We start from the raw sequence: 21,211 nt of genomic DNA on the forward strand, positions 1-21,211 counted from the left end.
ACTACCATCTCGTGGTTGGTATTTTACAATTCATTCCCTCTTTAGAAAACCACTGAAAATGTTTACATTCTGAATTCTTTATGACTAACATTTTGAATAATTTCTGCATCTGATAGTGTTTTCTTTATGGAAACCTGTTAGAAGCATGCTTCGGCATCCAAATCTGCTTTACTTGTGATATGAGTTTTGCCATAAAAGGGTTTTCTGGTGTCCGAGACAAGATATATATCCCAATGATTATTTTGTAACTGTCTTCATCACCAGATATCCTGTGCACACACCCGATGACTAAGCACGTTTTATAAAAGGGCATCAAATGCACAATCTAACCCATTTTTGATAGGTATTGTCCACCTGGCTGTCGCTAGAAACATCCGCCTAGCAATACTGAACTATGACGCAGCCAAGGCATTTGATCAACTATATTTGACTTATTTGGGGTTTTGCCTTCAGAGGTTTGGCATCCCTAAGACGTATATAGAGACTCCGAGGGCACTAAATTCAAAGTCCTCAGGTTAGAGTATTGGTTAATGGAGCCTTGACAGATTGTTTTCCTGTAACTAGAGGCACTGCCAGGGGTGCCCCTTGTCACCTTTATTGTTTAAATTCTATATTGAGCCCTTGGCCCAGAAGGTCAGGGAGGATCACAATATTACCCCCTTCCAAAACCACGGGTATACAAAAACAATTGGTCTTTACGCTGATGACCTGATATTATACACATCTGTGCCCAGGTCTGCCCTGCAAGAGTTCAAGAAATTGGCTAATGAATTTGGGCCATTCTCGGGCTATGCCCAGGTTTGAAGTTTTTTTGGGAGAAAGTAAGTTTATCTATAGTGGAAGTCGCCAACACAGTAATTAAAGTAAGAACCTGCTTAGTGGTGCTTGGGATTACCTAAGTGCCAGAGAAAGAGCCTATTAACTGGAAAATAAGGAATCTAAATATTTACTTGATAATAGAGGCATGCGATCTGTAAAAAATGGATGGATCCGGACTCCCCCTGCCCCCAAGCTAGAGCACTGTTTAGCACAAGTAAAGAGAGTATACTTAATGGACACAGGGAAACGAACGTGTAAGAATAAAGTTGATATATGATCCCTGGTGGTCAAACGGTTTTGAATTTCGAAGAATAAGAACAACACTTGAGCTCTCTCTGTCCTCTAGTGTGGATCAGAGCAACACCCAAAGACCCTACGGCAAAGGGAACAGCAATGGCTCCTCCGTTATGGCGGAGGAGCGTCGTCCCACTGCAAGCAGCATGAAATCATATAACTAAGATCATAACAAAGCAGTTTTGTTATCATTTTATTTTACATGACAGGAGCTGAGCAGAGTCGTGGGGCCAAGGCAAGCATGGAGGGCACTTGCAGTGGCGGTCACTGCAAGTGCATGTGACTGTTTAGCGGGTTGTCTTAGGACAGCCAAATTGTCATGCACACATGAATGTCTCCAGGCTGGTGCATGGAGAGAAGCTGGCACAGGCTCCCAGTCCCTCTAGGAGCATAAAAACAGTCCGCTCTGCCCAATCATGATGCTGCTCTCATGCTGCGTAACAGTATTACTATCATGAGAGCAGCGTTTGTATTGGTGCAGGGGAGTCTAGGGGCCTGTGATCAGGAGAAGAGCTGCGAGCACCAAGGCGGCAGACGACAGGTAAGCTTTAACTTACATTTATTTATTATTTCCCCAGCACTTTCCCCTCCTGGCATCCGCCCCTGAAAAAGAATGAACCCAATTCTGTGGTTTGTGAATGACACTTTATGGATAAGATGATGCTAAATATTTATATACAGCATATTTGTTACGGACATTTAGTTTGGACATATGAACTTCAACATTATAAGATTTTTTGGACAATTTTAGTGACAAAGCCATGAGCCATGTAAGCTTATTTCAAAGTCTCGAAAGGACAATTATGAATTTACCCACTAGATGGCAAGACAATACAAACCGTGTGGAACTGATTCGTGTACATAAGATTAGTCTCCTGAGTTTGTTGGGGAAATTCCTATCCACAGTATCAAGCAGCCATGTTGAATTCTGAAAGCTCAACTTCATAATTTCTGACCTAAAATTGTTTTCATGTCACATTTCTCAAATAACCTTATGTCATAATAACCATTGAGCATCAGAACAATACTTTTCTTTGTCAATTTCTACTTGCTGTATTCTAGCCTAATACACATTTTGTGTGCTCTAATATAATTTGGATTTATGCAGCTGCTCTGGTACCTACACATATTTGTTTTTAGAATATCATGCTCATACTACCTAATCTTTACATACAAGTCAACAAAACGCTAACAATAGTTATAGGTTGAGGTTGGCTGCATATAGCTGGAACTTTGTTTTGCTCACCAGGGAAATGTTTCTTTGGCACTACAGAAGTTCACATATCATCGTTTTATTTCACGTAAAGAAAGCTGCTGTTCTATTTCAGGCAGTATAATGGGTGTAGCATATTTTAGTCTGTTTTAGACTGCACTCAGATGTGGCTTGTGTAAGGCGTTTCATGGAGTGTGAATAGAGCAGTGGCTTGCGCGTGTGGTTTTTCACACAAAGGCAGAAGGGTGTGGCTTCTTTTACTGATAATTTTGGGCCATGTCCAGACTTGAGGCTTGTGTTACAAGTTTATGTAAAACGATGCTTAGCACTGTGGACTGCTTTAGCGGTTTACTGATGACCATGCCGTGGCCACTGAATATTTTTTCATAGCGAATTGAGGTCTGCGCCAAGAAATGTGGTGTGTTTCAGTAGTTCGAATTAAGTCACATGCCATGCGTAGCTTGTTTCAATAACTGATACCAGACAATGTACAACAGTGAGGCCTTTCTCTGTGTTCCAGGTCTATTATGCCCGGAGATGCGATTATTTTGTTATTTTTATATCAACCCACGTTCGACTTGTAGCATTTTTAGTTTGTTCAAATCGGTAAAATAGACAAAGCTTGGCTTACTTACTTCAGTAGTTTATATCACACCTCTCGTGAAGTGCGGCTTGTTTCAGTAGGTTATCCCGCACAGGCTCGGAGGTATGACTATTTTCTGAACTGTTTATCACGCCAAGAAGATTTTGTGGTTTGTTTAAGCACTTTAACCAGCCCATGTTCCGGGGTGTGATATTGCCTGCAGTGTATGCACCACCATGCTCAGAGGCCTGACATTCTTTGTAGTGTATAAACGACCATGGCCAGAGGTCTGCTCTTCTCTGAAGTGTATAGACACAATGCTAAGGGGTCTGCGTTCTCTGTAGTGTATAAACGACTACGCTCAGAGGTCTGACATTCTTTTTAGTATACATACGACCATGCTCAGAAGGATCACATTCTTTATAGTGTATATACGACCATGCTCAGAGGTCTAACATTCTTTGTAGTGTATTTAGGACCATGCTGAGAGGTCTGATATTGTCTGTAGTGTATATACGACCATGCTCAGAGGTCTGACATTATTTATAGTGTATATACGACCATCCGCAGAGGTCTGACATTCTTTGTAGTGTATTTAGGACCATGCTGAGAGGTCTGATATTGTCTGTAGTGTATACACGGCCATGCTCAGAGATCTGACATTCTTTATAGTGTATATAAGACCATGCGCAGAGGTCTGACATTCTTTGTAGTGTATATACGACCATGTGCAGAGGTCTGGCATTCCTTGTAGTTATATATGACCATGCTCAGAGGTGTGGCTTATTTTTCTAGCTTATGTCAGACACTGTTCAGAGTCAGTCGTGTTACTTATTTCAGGAGTCCATATCTGACCATGTTCAAGGCTTTGCTTTATTTATGGAGTTTACATGAGACAATGTATAAGGGTGTAGCTTGTCTTAATAGTGCACATCAGATATTACTCAGGGATCTGGCTATTTCAGAAGTTTATATAGACCATGGTGGGATATGTGGCTGATATCTTTGATTTATATAAGCTAATGCTCAGAGGTCTGTCTTGATTAAAAGTTAATATCAACCTATTTTGGATGCTGTACCTGGGTTGACGTGATTAGACGTTTCGCATCGGACATGAATGGGGCAGGACTTGTTAAAATAGTTTGTTTTAGACCACGAATGAAAATGAACTGTTTTTAAAAGTTTTCTGCAAATATTTTCAGTTTTTTTCATCTACGTTTTGGCAGGTATGGTTTATAGAGGATTGTGAAATTTGGCAAAGATGGGCATCTTTCAAAACCCCACATCTTTGTGAATTAAAAAAAAAAAAAGTTATAAAAAAGAGTCAGCCTCACGCGGCAGGGGTCAATGGGCGAGATGTAGGTAAGTTTGGGAGTGCGACTCGAAAATTGCGAGTCAGAGCGCCTCGCAATTTGCGAGTCGCAATCCCATATGCAGAATGGTGTCCCCGACACCATCTGTGAATCACAAGGGGGTCGCAAAGACCCACCTTATTAATATTAATGAGGTGGGTCACAATTTGCGACCCCTTGCGATTCCCTGCACTCACAGGGATGGTGGCCTGCTGGAGACAGCAGACCACCATGTCTATGACAGTTTTTTTTAATAAAGCAGTTTTTTTTTTGTATTGTAGCCCGTTTTCCTTAAAGGAAAACGAGTTGCAATTCACTCGGGAAAATGAAACCATTTGGTTTCATTTTTTCAGAGTAGGCAGTGGTCCATTGGACCACTGCCTGCTCTGAAAAAATATTTTTGGCGACATTCACAAAGGGGAAGGGGTCCCATGGGACCCCTTCCACTTCACATGGGTACTATCTGCGAATTGCTTTGCGACCGCGTTCACGGTCGCAAAGCAATTCTGCATCGCGGTGCGACTCGCAAATAGGAAGGGGAACACCCCTTCCTATTTGCGAGTCGCATTCCCATTTTGCGAGTCGGTACCGACTCACAAAATGGGAATGTGCATCGCAATGCCCGTTTTGCATGGCGCAAACTGCGAATTTCGCAGTTTGCGCCATGCAAAACGGTTCCTACATCTGGCCCAATGTTTCTATGCTGCTCGATCCTACCAGAAGGCCACAGTTTCTGCTCTGCAGTAACATCTGAGAGATTTACTGGCACCAGAAGGCTCACCGTAAAAGGTGGGACTTCTGGTAGAAGGAAGCAGAAAGTACCCAATGCATCACCAAGGAGCAGGACTGCTTCAATTGCTGCTGCCATTTTCCTGCCTTTTGGCTACGTTTGCTCTATACCTATACAGAGATACATACATCAGGGTAGGGACAGCCCTGAGTGGCAGTAAAGAAAACTGTCAAAATAGCCAACACCCCAGTTGGTTATCCCACTCTTCCTGATCAGAATATCAAATTGCAGGAATTCAGTGGCCAATCTTCTCTTTGGTGAAGTTGTGAAAGTTTGCATGACTTTCTGAAAGTTGTAGATTCTTTACTTTGCAGGCAATCTATTTATTTTTTTCCTACATCAGCCCTGCAAAGTTTCCCAAGTCCATGCATAATGTGCTGTTCCAGTTCAGTTTTTGTACTTTGAATTCTGTGAATTGAAGGCTTCTTTATTTCATTATAAAACAGGACTACAAGTGTCAGAATTCAAGGAAAAAAACTAGACTGCAGCAGCACGCATGGGACTGGGAAACGTGGCAGTTATGCTACACAGAACGAATGTTTTAGTAGTTTTTTGTGTCTTTTTAAAAAAATTCATATTGAACTATTCCCAGAAGCATTGAGTGCTTTACTAAGTAGGCTTTGTTACTGTTTTATCAAAGCAGGGAATTCGTCATGGTCCGCGGGAACACATGTGGCTGTTTATGGCTAATCACAGGAGGGCCTTTTGTAAAGAAATATTAAGCAATGTGGAGCATATTTGCTGTGATAGTGAAATAGTCATGATTTCAAACAATTTCGCCTAATTTCCTCAGTACAGCTTTACATATTTAAAAAACCCGTTCTTATCTCACAGCATATATATTAGCTGATCATGAATTGTAACTTTGAAAGGCATTTCATAGTTTGGAAAAAGTTAACTTCTGTAATTTGTCACCCTTTAGCAGTTAATTCCAAGCGTGCAACTACAACAGAGGAAGTGTTGGCAAAGGCTTGAAACGAGCTTTAGCTTTCGCAGATAAGTATATATAATTAGTACAGTTACTTTGTTTACTGGAGTGGCAATGTTTGCCCACGACTTGAAACTAATCACTAGGTGCACCCCAAGTTATCTTTACTTGCATAAACATGGAATGCTCACAAAATGCATTTCTTTAACTCTTCATATTCACTTCAATTTCAGCAAACGTGCACACTGGTTGAAATGGGATGTACTGTAAGCTTGAATGTCGTTTTTAGTTGATGTACAGAATTAACATGCCTGTATATCACAATATTAAACACAGAAATGTCACCTGACTCAATTATCCTATCCTAATTATGGTTACTATTGTGTGCAAATGTACTATAATTATCTCTAATGTCACAAGATTATAGTAGACGATCTTTAAACACAATAACTATGTCAGATGATATTCCGACAATGATATTCTAGTACTACACCTTCTTGTTTCTGTTTATGAGGCAGTATTAGTAACAAAATCAAATGTGTGGATCATGAAATCATGCTATTTGGCATTTCTAAAGTGCAAAAGATGAGACTCGTTCATAATATTAATCAATTCGAATAATATTTGACTATGTGTGTTTATAGTCCAATAATTGTCACAAGGTAAACAGTGACACTACTAAGGAATGGGAGATCAAGACTAATTCATTCTTCTACTTGTAACCGAAATATGTTGTTGGAGTATACTGTGGAATATTTAGAAATATTGCATCAATACATTGTAGGTATTACTGAACATAATTGGCGTAGATCTTTAATTTCATTGGGAGACATACTTTAAGGAGAGCAAGCTTAAAATCACAATCTGCCACAGGTAGGTTTTATAAAAAATTAAATATATATTTGTTCCAAAGTCACAACCGATAGTGAACTCAAATGATCTCATTGTCCACAGACAAGTGAGGAGAATTGTAGTCACTTACAAATGGAAGAGAATGGATTCTACTTTCACACAAATGTCAGGAGTATCATGTGCACTTGGAAACTCAGGGAATTACACATTCCCAAGGGGGTCCTTAGCACCCTCCAAAAGCATGCTGGGGGAGAGGGCTGGTGTAGAGGTATGGAGTGGCAGTCGGGTTGCTGGTGTAAGCACTAGTGCTGTTATTCTATGTGCTAATTTTGCAGCAAAAATATTGATGCTCTTTACGTAAATTTTTTTTGTTTTTATGGGGGAATCTTTTTCACCAAACAATTCTCAAGAGTTTTATTTCTCAACCTGAACTTTTACTGGGGCTCTTTAGAGGAGGGATCGTTCTACTGGCTTCCCTCCTCTTTCTCCTAAATGTTTCACATAATATTTTTCTTATCGAGTCTTCATGATTGAAATTCAATTGTCCTTTTAAAAATGCTGACATGTTTACTACAGAATACAGTTGTGGCACGTGAATTTTTGTGCATATTCAGCTACACTGTGTTCAAAAATAAAGAACATGTTCATATAGTAGTAAAAATGCTGCTTGTAGAATCTTTTCTATGTGTGTCATTTTTTGGGGCATGGGGCTTCTAACTCTGATGCTCCAATCTGAGCCCTCCAGCAATGATTCTAGCCACCTCTACTTTAGAGAGCGGCTAATAAACCACTCTTTTAAAAGGTATCCCACGCATAATAATCCAGTGAGAGAGCGTTATCAATTGCCTTTAAATCATTTGCGTTTAATTGGTCCCCCTCAGTAACACAACATTCAGTGTTTCAAAAAACACACAGACCAATAGATATTAGACAAAAACAACACGTTGCATCGGGTATTCACTGGAAACTTGTACAAGGAGTTCAACATCAGCTCCAAAACATACACACAAGTAACTGGGTCTTGTATAAAACAATCATAAGTGCATAACTTTAGATTACACCATTGACAAACTCCATTCCTTAAGTCGAATATCCTAATGTAAAATGAAATTGTGATTAAAGGTCGTGCTCTGATAAACAACACTAAAACATTGTCTTTGTATGTGCTATGTATTCCATTGGGAGAAAATACTTGTTTGATGCTTCCATATTTGTCACAATACTGTGTTTCCATACATACATACTAGTATCTACAAAATTCACGCAACATGCTATTCTTCTGTCAGTCGACGTGGAGTTGTTGGTTGCCATCACATGCTTCTTTGTACTTACTTGCCATCAGCTATGTTGACCGTCATAAAAAGCGGATATTCTTCTGGGGTAGGTTTTCCATTTTGATCTTCATATAAGAATACTGGGGATCTGCCAACCTCAACGCCCAACTGCTGAGTGCCCTTCTCATCATAAATAGATAAGAGGAAGGACTGGATGCCCTTCTTAGGCTTTACAGTAAACAAGATGGAAAAATCCTCAGGAAAAACACCACCTGGAACAACACAAAATAAAGTGTGACACTTCTCAACGAACATTGTATTTTAATTAAGGACTAGGGAATACTTTTGGGACATTTGTTCATTTATTTTCCTCTACCAAAAATGGATGGCTGGATGTGTATGGATCAAAATGTACATCCACAACATGAAGTAGGAGGAAATTGTGAAACTTAATTTATGCACTTACTTTTTGACCACCATATCACATGCAAATTCACTGCAAGCACCACCTATGACAAGTCGTGTGTGTCTTTGGTCTGTGGTAGCAACACTTAGTGAATAACTCAACACCCCAACACAGCCCACAAATCTATAGTGCTATTCTTGTCTCAATACTCTTCCCCATAAGCATGTACTGTAGAAGCCTTTTAGGATAAATATGGACATTGTGTGGGCAATGTTTAACAGTATAAACTTGAAAACGTTATGAGGAAAGGTTTAAACAGTTTGGAGAAATACCTTAAATTGTTAATTAATTGCAATAGATTTTCTTTGCAGAATAATTGTGTCAAATAAGATGAAAACTCATTGCAAAATTCTGTAGAAGTTTGTAGTGTGAATAATCTGCACTGGCTGTTTAATACTATCCTTCCTAACTGACTTCCGTTTGACCCTAGCACTCTCTTGGATGCATGGAAGGTGTTGCATGACACAACAGAACATACAAAAGCCCAGTTACTAAAGTAACATACTTATTTTTAGCATGGATGCAAATAAATCACATAAAGTGATTAGGCCAGGCAGGGTGCAGCCATGTCTGATTTAATTTATTGCCACTTGAGAAGGTAAGTGGTCATTTCAGGGATGTGTGCTGACTGTAAAGGTGGCTATTTGAAAGCATGCATATGCGTCTCCCATTTCCATAAAAGGTAGGTTGGCCTTGAAAGTGGTTACTGTGTTAAATGTTCTGTTGATTCACAAAGTGATAGCTTGATGATGGATCATGAACTTTTCATAACTAATTTGTTCTATCCATTTGCCACTGTTTCTGTAAAACTGCAGTGTGTATATTATTCTTATCGCAGTGCTCCTCAGGGGTGTTTTATGATGAGGAAAAACATTTACGAAACAATCGACTTGGTCCAGGTCTCGGCATAGCACTTCCGGTCACACTTAAAGACTAGGTCAAATAGAAAAGGGAGGATCTACTTATAGACCGTAATCGAGATCGAAATGTATGTTGTTTCTTAGCCTCTCCCAATTGCTTGAAATTCTAAAAATTATTTCTTCTATGTGCATAATTTTCATGAAAATAATGTGATGTGAGGTAAATATGCTTGAGCAATCATCTGCATACAAACTGTACTTAAGGTATTTCCCTTACAGTCTCTAGGGTAAGGTTTGAATATTGTTCAAGGAGCACATGCCTACTTGCACTGTGTCTATAAGATATTTTCTACTCAATCAGTTTTCCATGAGTGAAAATTAAGTAGAAAGCATACGTGGTAGAAAATAAAAAAAGCATACACAAAACTAATTCATCAGGTATTACACTGGATTATGCTTGCATGATAAAAAAATTGACTGAGCCCATTCTATAGAAATAATCGCCAGGCCCTTTCCATGGTAGAGGCTATACAAAGCAATCTGTGTTTCAGTACAATGTGCATAAAGTAACAGTAGGTAGTAGGTCGCATCAGGCCAGAGAACCAAATTACATACCAATTTCCATTGCCCTTTGTTTTGATTGTGAGACATTCTAATTTGAAAAGTTATTTTGTATGTAAAGTAAAGTATATATATTCCGAGGTATGATCACTGGGATGGATTTTCTGTTTAAACTGCTGTTCTTTATGTCAAATGAGATTGCTAGGCTAGTAGCAAAGTAAATGTAAGAATTGAGCTTTATGAACTCAAACAGTGCTGCTATAGAATAATAACTGTATTAGGCCAAAGACATGACAGTTCAAGTCACGAGGCAAGTCACAGGAGCAGGTAAGGTTGAGTAAAAGTCCACGATTTTTCTTCTGCAACCATCCTGAAGTTGTTCTCAATGTGAGAAAAAACACTGCTAAAAATATGCTTTGCTTGTGAAAGGTTCAGAAAATGTAACTTTGTCCATTTTAGTATGACAGAATAACAACTTCTGTGCACTCCTGGGCATGTGTGATTTGTGACGCTTACTATTATTATTAACTCATAGGTACTCATGGTGACTGTAAAATGTATGCATCAGGACACCACAAGAGGTGTCGCCATTGCAAAGGGAGGGCCATCCCTGTTCTATGGAAAAACAAGACAAGCTCTGCACCATACTTGGATTGCCTTCACTCTGTGAGTTTTGTTCTATGAAAGGACCCATATAGGTAATGCTGCAATGACATCTGTATTGTGGACCCTTCACATCAACAAGGATGACGACCTCCCTCCAGGTCATTGAACACTTTTGTCTGATGTCCTAATGCGTTCTTTTTTTTGTAGTCTTGTTTTTCAGCACTTTAAGTAATTATATTAAAACATCTAAAATCACTGATTTGTAGGAGAAAAGGTGAGGACTGGAGTAAGTGATCGCCATGGCCTCAAGAGTGGGGGTCACTATAAAGCTAACGTGTATGCAGACCATGGGCGTTTGTGTACAGATTTTCATCCCTACCACTAAAGCAGAGTTAAGAATAAAGCATTTCAGATTCCCAGGGATGGGCTCCTTAGGGCATCTCCAGGAATGTGTGATTGCTGAACTCAGCCTACACAAATCATTTGGCTGACCATTTTTAAACCTCTGGGTGTACATTGACTGTTTTAGTATTTAGAAAGGATTGAACACCATCAGCACTTGAGTTGTACGACCAGCACACCACTTGCACACCTGTTCTTTTAACACATGGGGACCTGCACTGAGTTGATATGCACTAATATACCTGCAAAGTACAGATGGCTGATTGCAAATGTGCAAGAGTAGATCTGTGAATCAAACCTTTAATCTTGTAGGAGTGGAAATAGTGCATAGTACTAAGTAGTTGTGGCTGTACATTGGTAGAATTAAAGTTAAGGGCTCAATTTGATTGCTGATAGGCGAGGTCTATTGTGCACTAGTGGAAAAACGTCTGCATGGTGGTTTAATTAGAGTTTCTTTCAATAGCAGTTATTTTCTTACAGTTGTAGAGTGATATTTTTGATATCACTGTAAACCAACTATAGGGTCACTGTAATATAGAAGGTTTAGTTATCTTCTAAATAAGATTTCATTGGTATGCAGACACAACGATTTGTATAGATCTTCCAATATTTATAATACATTGGCTGTTTGTATTTGACTTACATTTTTGGCTGATGAGTCCTGTACATACGTGAGCACCAGATCTAGCATATAATATGAAAGCAATGGGCTTCAAATAACTTTCAAATGATAAAATACACTTGACATTTTATATGCTTGATCATGAATATTGTCACACTATATATAAGTCACCCTCTACCACCTCGATTGAAACATTTTCTACATTCTCTTAAGCCAGAAAATATCTACATTGCATGTAGACAGATTAAAAAAGTAAGCATAAGTAATTTTCATGATAACCGCAAATCAGTCACATTAATTCCAAAAGACACAAACAACACTTTTGACCTATGAAAGTATTTCACTACAAAATAACTCACACACTCACGTGGTCATTACGAGTCTGGCGATCACATGACCACCATACTCGCGGTGGCGGTCTCCCCACCAACAGGCTGGCAGTGGGACTGCCACATTATAACCATGGCGGAGCCGCCACGGTCGGACCATCGACTCCACCAGGCTGCCTCAAGCCAGCAGCCTGGTGGTCTCAGTGGCTTTACATCTTCCAGGGCAGTGCTGCTTGCAGTGCCGCCCGGGGATTAGGAGTCCTCATCCCCCAGACTTTCCATGACGGCTCACACTGCCATTGAAAGGCTGGCATAATGGGGGGCTCGTGGGGCCCCAAAGCACAGCCCCATCATGCATCCCACTGCCCAAATTACGGGCAGTGGAATGCACGACTGGTGCTGCTGCACCCCCTGCACCGCCACATTGGCCCGGATGCATTAGGAGCTGGCGTCAATATTAAGGCCCTGTGGTGAAGTCCTATTAGGGCCGGTGGGGTTCAGGCTGCACAGGTGGTCAGAGGGCGGGAAGAGTTTGGCAGACGTCCTCTGCCACCCGCCAAACTCTTAATGAGGTCCTCAGTAACTAAAACTATGATAAATTGGTCAAAAATAGCTCAACCATCTGCAAAGGACAGGCAAGAGCAATTAAATTTAGTTCACAAGTGGTCTAGACACCAACAAGACAGAATTAGTGATCTTCGGCAAGAACACCTCACTGTGTGACTCCAACTGGTGGCTAGCTGAACACGCACCCACACCCAACACCCACCATGCCAGGAACCTCTGAAGAAGCAGAGAAAGATGTTAAAATTGCTCCCAAGCAACAATAGAATAAATGTCACTCACACTGTAGTCACCAGCAAGTTGGACTATGGGAAGACACTCTCTATCAAGATCACCAAGCAATTCATCAGAAGATTAGAAACCATCCAGAACTCGGCAACTAGATTCATCTTCAACATCCCACAAAGCACTCACATCACACCACACCTCACAAAGCACCACTGGCTCCCAATACACAAACACACTCATTTCAAACACCTCACACACAGATTCAAGACACTACACAAGTTAGGTCCCACCTACCTGAACAGTTGCATCTCCTTTCATTTTATTACCAAGACACCTCTGCTCTGCAGGACTCCTACTCACACAAATCCCATGAATACACAGAACAAGATCAGGTGGATGGGCGTCACATTAGAGCCTCCTCCTCTCTTCTTCAGTTCTGCAAGAAGCTGGAGATCTGACTTTTCAATTAACCAACCTACCATAGGAAGGGATAGGCACGCACTCCTACTTAGTGCCAAGATACCCTAACAGGTGATAGTGCTCTTTACAAATATACATAACATAACATGCAGTCATGTTATGGTACTGAATAGATGCTTCAATCATGCCCACAAAGAGGATGAATAGTCAAAGCAAACAGTAATTGTTTTCTTAGAATAGCAGAACCTACGCAAAGAATGCCCCTAAATGATTTATTATCTAAAGTAGGAAATGTTTGGTAAACCATAAAGGATAATTGTGAACTATTCCAATGCTTTCTCCAATGGCCTGCCCCCTTCTGCAGTCTATCTGCAACCTTTGATGCCATAGATCTTGACATAGTGCTCACAAGCCCAAGAGAGGAAAGTAATTAAAGTTACTGCCTTAGAACAAACTCAGTTTGTCCTCCAAAACACAATCCAATCATTCCCAAACTGTTTTTTAAACAGTTAGTTAGATTATGAGATTTAAGTCAGGTGATACTTCTGTGTATAACATTCTGATATACAGTGTCTCAGCGATCTCCTTTTGCCCACCTTTTCTCAACATCTGTTTATAAATTGGCTGTGTGTGCCAGGCACACAAAAAATAAACAGCATCATGTGCAGATGTATGAGAAGGAAACCAACATACCAATTCATCTGTAAAGGGACTCAGAGCGGGGGTTAGGCCATTACTTTCTGGTGGTGCTCAGTGCTGAGAAGTGTAGGTGTACACAGGTACACTGTGGGCCTAAACTCCTGGTGTAGTTGTACCTAGTTAGGGTTGTGCGAAATTTGTGTAAGTCGTGTAATTTGCATTGAGGTAAATATTCTAAATTTTAAATTACACAAAATTCTGCTTAATTTGCAAAATGAAAATTTGTGTCACTTGGCTCTATTTTTCTGCAGGAAATGCAGTTTTCTCATTCTCAGTGATAGGAAACATTGCCCGGAAAAACATGCCAGAAACACAATACCGTGAGCAACAGTCATTCGTGTACTGGTCGTTCGTATTGTCTACATGCTCATATGCTGTAATTTTGCAATTAACGTGGCATAATTATGCAATATGGTGTGATAGAATCTGAGGAATTTCGCATAACAAATGTAATGTGATATTACCAAAACTAAACAAACTTCATCAGTATAATTTAAGTTTTGCTTGGCCCTACAGCTAGTACGGCCTCATTAAGGGATGGTGTACCACGATTAGCACCATTTGTCTGTGTCAGACTTGACCTTCCATCAGGGCAGAAGGGCATAATATAGCCCATGATGTTAATAATAAAATATCAAGCACTTTTATTGTGCAGCCCACGCTTTGAAATGTGTCTTGACAAATGTGAGGTTGGAACATCTTCCTATGTGGGTGTGAGGGAACCAGAGATACTTCAGAGTGGTCCAGTCACCATCACTATCTAGAATGTCATAAACAATCCTGGGACCGAAAGGGTTATGCACAAGTCGTGTAAGTCTGAAGAACTGTTACTTGTAGGTGTATATATATCAGAAATCACTGCATTATGAAGAAGTTAGCACAAAGTAGAAAACGTATGAGACTTAGGAGAAGATCCAGTTTGTAAGATCTTTTAGAGAATGGCAAGGGGAATGAGATATGGTGAAGGTGCAAAACGGTGTTCTGTAGAGACGAAACTGGAGTGGAGAAACTGTGGCTTCCAAAGTGGCCACTAAGGGAACTTACACATGGTAAGAAGAAAAGTTCACAAAGCTCTAAGGAATTGGTCAGAGGTGAAGGCTCAATAACTGTTACTAATGAAAAGTTGTGAGTGTTCATAAAAGGCCTGGTGAACTGTCAAGAGTCAGACAGTATATAATAGGCAACTACTGGAGGTAGAGAAAAGAGGGTGAGTATGGCAAAAAAGATAGCCCTCCTGTATCCTGCAGGTAGTCTGGTTTTGTGGCACTGGGAGGACCTGAGCGAGGAATTTAGAAAGAACCAAGTAGAGCATGTTACAACAAAGAAGTCTAGAGCCACAAATAGCTGCCAGTCTCCTAAGAAAAAGGCAGGTGGTAGAAATGAAAAGTTCAGCTGCATACAATGGTAAAAATAATGAGGGAAGCAAGCATAAACAATAAAGATTATAAAGTTCTGCTTAAGCATTTGTTCTGAACCTTTGTTCTGAACCCAGAGGGAGACTTGCTTTGCATTTTTGATAACTATCTGTTTTCTCTTTCATGCTCTTAAATGTGCATGAATTTTGCCTTCTCACTTTTCTGTCAAGATAAATGGTGACTTGAGTCAGCAACATTCATGTAGAAGCTAAAACTGCAAAAGAGGACGAGTTTTGCTAATGGAGTCGGATAAGTTGAGGGAGAGTCCACACTTAAGAGCAGCAGTAGAAACGTAAGAGGTGATAGGCCACTGCTTGAAAGAAGGATCAATCAAAAACTAAGCACTGACATTCATCCATGATAAGCATCCATAATTAGGCCATCTGTAAGTTCTCAAGGGCAGTGTAGAGACCTGTCTCAGTGGTATGGCCTGAGTGGAATCCAGAATGTTCACTGTCTCGTGGTGCATGTTTCAGGTTCAAGAAGTGAACAGAGGTTTGTGGAAACATGGACCTCTAGAATTTTAGATGCTGCAGTAAGAAGATAGATTGGGTGGTAGTTCCCCCTAATTGCCAAATAAACAAAAGCTTTCTTTTAGAGGAGGCACGATTTTGGCCAATTTGAATTAGTCTGAAAGAGTGCAATGCTCTATAGAGAGAGTCATATGTTAGCTGGGTGATTCTATGGATGAAGGGTAACGATGTTTTAGTACTTTGTGTACAGAGGCCAGCTAGTAAATCCAATTTGACTATAGATATAGCTCTGCAAGGTAGGTTGTGATAAGAGGAGAAAATAATAGTCAAAAATACAGACTTAAGTGGCAGGATGCAAGGGCTTTTATGATCTTTACATGTGCTGTGCACAGTAACATTTTAATCATGGAACATGGCACTAATGGCATCACTGACTTGCTCAGAAAGAGCAATGATTATAAAGAGAAGAAGAGGTATCAGCACTTGACAGTATTTTATTTTTAAAAAACACATTTTTGCTCCTGTAGCAGAATTCTCCAAATGTCTGTTGAAAGAGCTTTTATAGACTTTTAATGAGACTTTTATCAGCCATACTCAAGTTACAGTCACATGGCCTATCTAACAGGCATTCGGACTAACAGAATTTGGCTTATGCTTCAACCAAAGTAATATTAAACCACAACTCTGGTTTGTCACGAGGTGTACAACATATGGTCATCAAGGGGACAGACCACATGCAGGGGAAGTGGTGTCAGTGATTATTTAATAATATGTAATTTCTGGTTTGTCTGGAATGCATCTTTTTCTACATGAGTCCTCATGTGAAACAGTTGTAGACTGTCCCATACATAAATATGCAGGTTCAGATATGAACCTTGCTCACTTGGAACCAGAGAGGAGGTATGCATCCTCCTTCTAGCACAAAATGTTGCTGATTTGAAACATATGCAAAGATGTGTGGCATCTATAGGAAAGTGCCCCTGTTGTCATGGTTACCCCCCCACGTTTTGCCTAATGTTGATGACAACTTCGATTGAAACTTTACTGGGATCCTGCTAACCAAGCCCCAGCACCAGTGTTTTTTCCCAAAATCTGTACCTTTGTTTCCACAATTGGCACACCCGTGGCACACAGTTAAGTCCCTTGTAAAAGGTACCCATGGTACCAAGGGCCCTGTGGCCAGGGAAGGTCCCGAAAGGTTGGAGCATGAATTATGCCACCCTAGGGGACCCCTCACCAAGCACATGAACACTGCCTTTGCAGCTTGTGTGTGTTGGTAGGGAGAAAAAGGTAAAGTCGACATGGCACCCCTCTCAGGGTGTCATGCCCACAAACCACTGCCTGTGGGATAGGTAAGACACCCCTCTAGCAGGCCTTACAGTCCTAAGGTAGGGTGCACTATACCACAGGTGAGGGCAGTGCTCCATGAGCAATATGCCACTACAGTGTCTAAGTCCATTCTTTGACATTATAATTGCAGTGTAGCCATTTGAGTATATGGTCTGGGAGTTTGTCATAACGAACTCCACAGCTCCATAATGGCTTCACTGAATACTGGGAAGTTTGATATCAAACTTCTGAGCACAATAACCCCCCACTGATGCCAGTGTGGGATTTATTGAAAAATGAACCCAGAGGGCAGCTTAGAGATGTCCCTGTATGTTAGCCAAACTGCTAATGCAGGACTGACCGGTCTGTGCCAGCCTGCCACTTTCAAAAAGTTTCTGACCACATGGGGTCATATGTTCCATATAATAAACAATAAACGTTCACTATATTTGTGTATATATATATATATATAGATATAGATATATATCTATATATATATATATATATATAGCATAACCTTACTAGGCGGTATTAGAGTTCTGTACATTCTAACAATGTATACACCCTGTCATCATTACAGCAACATATTATTTCTTGATAATAAAAGCTTGAGAAATATTGTAAGCGGACATTAAGGAAGGTGAATGGCATTGGGACAGGGAGAGTTTAGCTTGATTCAGGAGTCACTAATACTTTGAACAGATTAAAATGTCCCTGGTATAGCGCTACAGAGTATGCAATCTAGATCAGTGATTGCCTGAGCCATAGATTTTACTTTTACAGCCATACGTGCTTTTAGAATTTGGCAGCATCTACTTCATGTTTCGTTTGATCCCCTGTTATAGTTCATGCTTCTTGCATTGGCGTTTTTCACCTCGAGCCTGTGCTTTCAATGTGTTGCATAATATGTTGAAGCATCTGCAGCCGGTCCATATGGAATGATGGGCCACGCCTTGCACCTTTTTCCCAGCAAGAAGTGTGTGCCATGCTGAACATTGGTCAGCCTGACAAACACTCTTTCAGATCAGGCAGCCAAGAGCTAGACATGTACTAAATGTACAGCCTCTTGGCTGCCTGAGCTGAACTTTGCCAGACTGAGATTTTCACACCTCCGTGGGTGCCAACTTCTTAGTCTGGCAAAAGGCCCTACCCCTTGTTACAAACTGGATTGTCACTGATTGTCTCAGACTTAAGCACTTCAATTTTAAATGCTGAAATGCCTGGGGCCGAGTGTCAATCAGTGACACCTCATGAATGGGGTCAGCAGTCTCACTAACCCCATCCCACTCAGTAAGGAGTGAAGGACTAAAGCAGACCCAGGCCTCTTGGGACCTCCAAGGCTTCCCTCTCTACAGTGAAGGTACATTGTATGTGTTTTTTTGTTTGGTGCATGTGTGTGTGTGTGTGTGTGTGTGTGTGTATGTATGAATGTATTGTAATTGTGAGTGAGTGTTGTGAATGTATGTGTGTGTGTGCATGTGTGTGAATGTGTGGGTGTGAGTGTGTGTGTGTGTGTGTGTGGCCCACCTGTTTCCCTCCCTTGTAAAATTACCGACCACCACTGTTTTGAAGAATATTCTATTGGGAGGAAGTGCACTTTTATAAGGATTGGTATGCAGTAGTCTGATATTTGCATTATAAACTTTGTTGAACTATAGTTGTCTTAGGAAAGTGCAGAGGTAATCAGCCCCAGTGAGAGACTACTATTGGTTTGACTGCTTCACACTAGGGTCTTGAGGTAATGCTGGTTTTATTGCTTTTTAGTAGCAATATTTGGAATAGTGGTTTTGGCAAAACCTTTTACACCCAAAACATGTCATCTGTGCCAGAGAATGAGTGTCAAAAATAGTACAAGCGGTTTATGATTATTGAACATTGTTCTGTGATTTCTGTATTTGCCTGAGAAAGCTACAATAAATGTGACACAGACTACAGATTGTGACATGGTTCTGAGAATTTGAGTGATGATTCTCTAGATAAACACCATGCCTTGATTCTAATAAATTCTTCGATAAGGAACTGAGAGGGTTATTCATAAGATATATATATATACACCTGGGACAGGGACCACGAATTTCGGACTTGCTGCTGTTCAGCTCAGAAGTCGGAGTGAGCACCATGTGGGCACTTAGCAGGAAGCCCAGAAGCCCGTAGTATGGGATGTTAAACTCATCTAGAACAGGGACTACGAGTCCCAACTTGCTGCTGTTCGGCCCAGGAAGAGGGGGCAGTGCTTTGCAGGTGCTTATCAGGAGGCTAACAATCCTGCAGCACAGGACATGCACAGGATGCACAAAGGCATGTGCCCACGTGGAGACTGGGCCAACAGCAGGCCCATCGTCACCTGTCATCGCCTGGACGAGGCTTTGCAATTACCTATTAGTTTAAAATGGGGAAGTGAAAGTCCTTGGAGAGCTGCTCTAAAGCTGTCTCTGGTACCACTCTTGATGGGTTTTTACAGAGGGAAGTTGGAGTTATCAAGAAAGAAATGCAGACATTATTTGTCTCTCTCTTCCCCTTCTTTTACATCCCATTGTGCATCCTTCGCCTCTTCGGCCATATCATCTGCCGACATCAGAGCTACAGTAAATTGTTAGGGCTTGGGGTTAGGTGCTCCAAAAATACCTGCCAGTGCTCCCTCTGTGGAGTCAGAGCGACTAGAACTTCAATCACAATTATTTGGTAAAGAAAGCAGGGGTCCAGTGGGTAAATGGAAAAGAGCCGAAGCATGAACTAAATCTAAGAGGCCAAGTGCTTCCAAGATTTCCTCTTGTAGGGCCACAGAGATGGTGGAAAAGGACAAACTAATGGACTCAATGAAGCACCTATGCAACAAATGTATAGATTCTATCTTGGGCAAGCTGTAACCAATCTATGAATGCTTGGGGGCTACTGAACTAAAGACTTGAAAGATGAGCTCACTTTTTTCTGTAACAGTCAGTGGTGGTGTCATCTGCCATCCCATACTCCGGTGTTATCACTTCTAGCTCCCTGCCCACTTGAACAGACCCCATTCCCACTGAGTCAGCAGGAAGCCATCCCTCACTTAGCATGCCAGCTAACAAAAGCAGTATGCCCTCATGTGACCAGGCGAGAGAAGACACACCATCATTGTGTGGGACATAAGGAAGAGAGGGAGAAGTAGGCAGGTCTTTGGGGGCACCTAAGATCATGAGGGCTGCCCCAGCAATTGAGCCAAAAACAAAATTGGTTAACTTGCTCCCTGTTGCATGCCCTTATGTCATTGTGTTGTCAAATGTGCTCTGTTTAGGTGTTGGTTCAGATGAGTAGTTTTTCCAATTGAAAAATAAGGTTTCACACTGGTCGCATACTTTTGCTGATCTATCTTTTTTGAATGCGCCCAACAGCCTGATGGTTAGAAAGTTGGTATGGGTTGTTTTTTTTACCTTTGAAGGCAACTGTGTTATTGTTAACTTTACAACATTATGCTAAACTTACTAGCCAACCGTTTTCAACCAAGTGGGTTAGGATCTAACATCTCTGTCCTTCCACTGGTGCTTTTTCTATTGCCAGTTGAGGAATGAACATGTGCCTATCCCACAGATATCTCACTGCAACCACTGGGCCTTAGTGCCAGTAGAATTGGGCCTCTTTTGAATCTGTCTGCCCCAGTGGAAGTTTCCTCTCCTGCAGTACCTCCAGCCACTGTGTCCTGTAGAAATGGGTCATCCCACACACACAGATTGCACACTCAAAAGTGAAATAGATAGATGCTGTAGATACTAACAAGGCGCCTTACAGCTACCTATCCTCACATCGAGGTATTCTGAGCTGGAACATCACAGGCATTAGGGGCAAGATAGGCAATCCAGTCCGAGGTGTATTTATTGATAGTCATGGAATTTGCTTATTCCAGGAAACATGGACGGTTTAGCAGGTGTATCGGAATGTTTTTTTAAAGTTATAGGGCCTCATTTATAGAGAAATGATTCAACATCGTACTACAAGGCAGCTTTCTGCACCTTGCTACATCATTTTGAAAGTGCAGGGATGCATCATATTTGCGGACATATGATGTATCCCTGTGCTTTACAGGGATGATTGTTTTTGTGCAGGGAGGGAAACCTTCCTGCAAATAATCATTAATGCCATTTTCCTCTTTCTATGTGTA

The 21,211-nt window shown here is 41.0% G+C and overlaps 1 protein-coding gene across 5 annotated transcripts in view; it reads right to left on the reverse strand.

Annotated features, from left to right (window-relative positions):
* Nucleotides 1-21,211, reverse strand: part of COL11A1 (collagen type XI alpha 1 chain) — a 360,373-nt gene that overhangs the window by 291,915 nt on the left and 47,247 nt on the right. For all 5 annotated transcript variants that reach the window (XM_069232190.1, XM_069232193.1, XM_069232189.1 and 2 more), the window contains exon 3: nucleotides 8,164-8,377. In XM_069232190.1, coding sequence (XP_069088291.1) covers nucleotides 8,164-8,377 — 214 coding nt within the window. The remainder of the gene's footprint in view (nucleotides 1-8,163; nucleotides 8,378-21,211) is intronic.

The sequence above is a fragment of the Pleurodeles waltl genome, chromosome 4_2, assembly GCF_031143425.1.
Source record: "Pleurodeles waltl isolate 20211129_DDA chromosome 4_2, aPleWal1.hap1.20221129, whole genome shotgun sequence".
NCBI lineage: Eukaryota > Metazoa > Chordata > Amphibia > Caudata > Salamandridae > Pleurodeles > Pleurodeles waltl.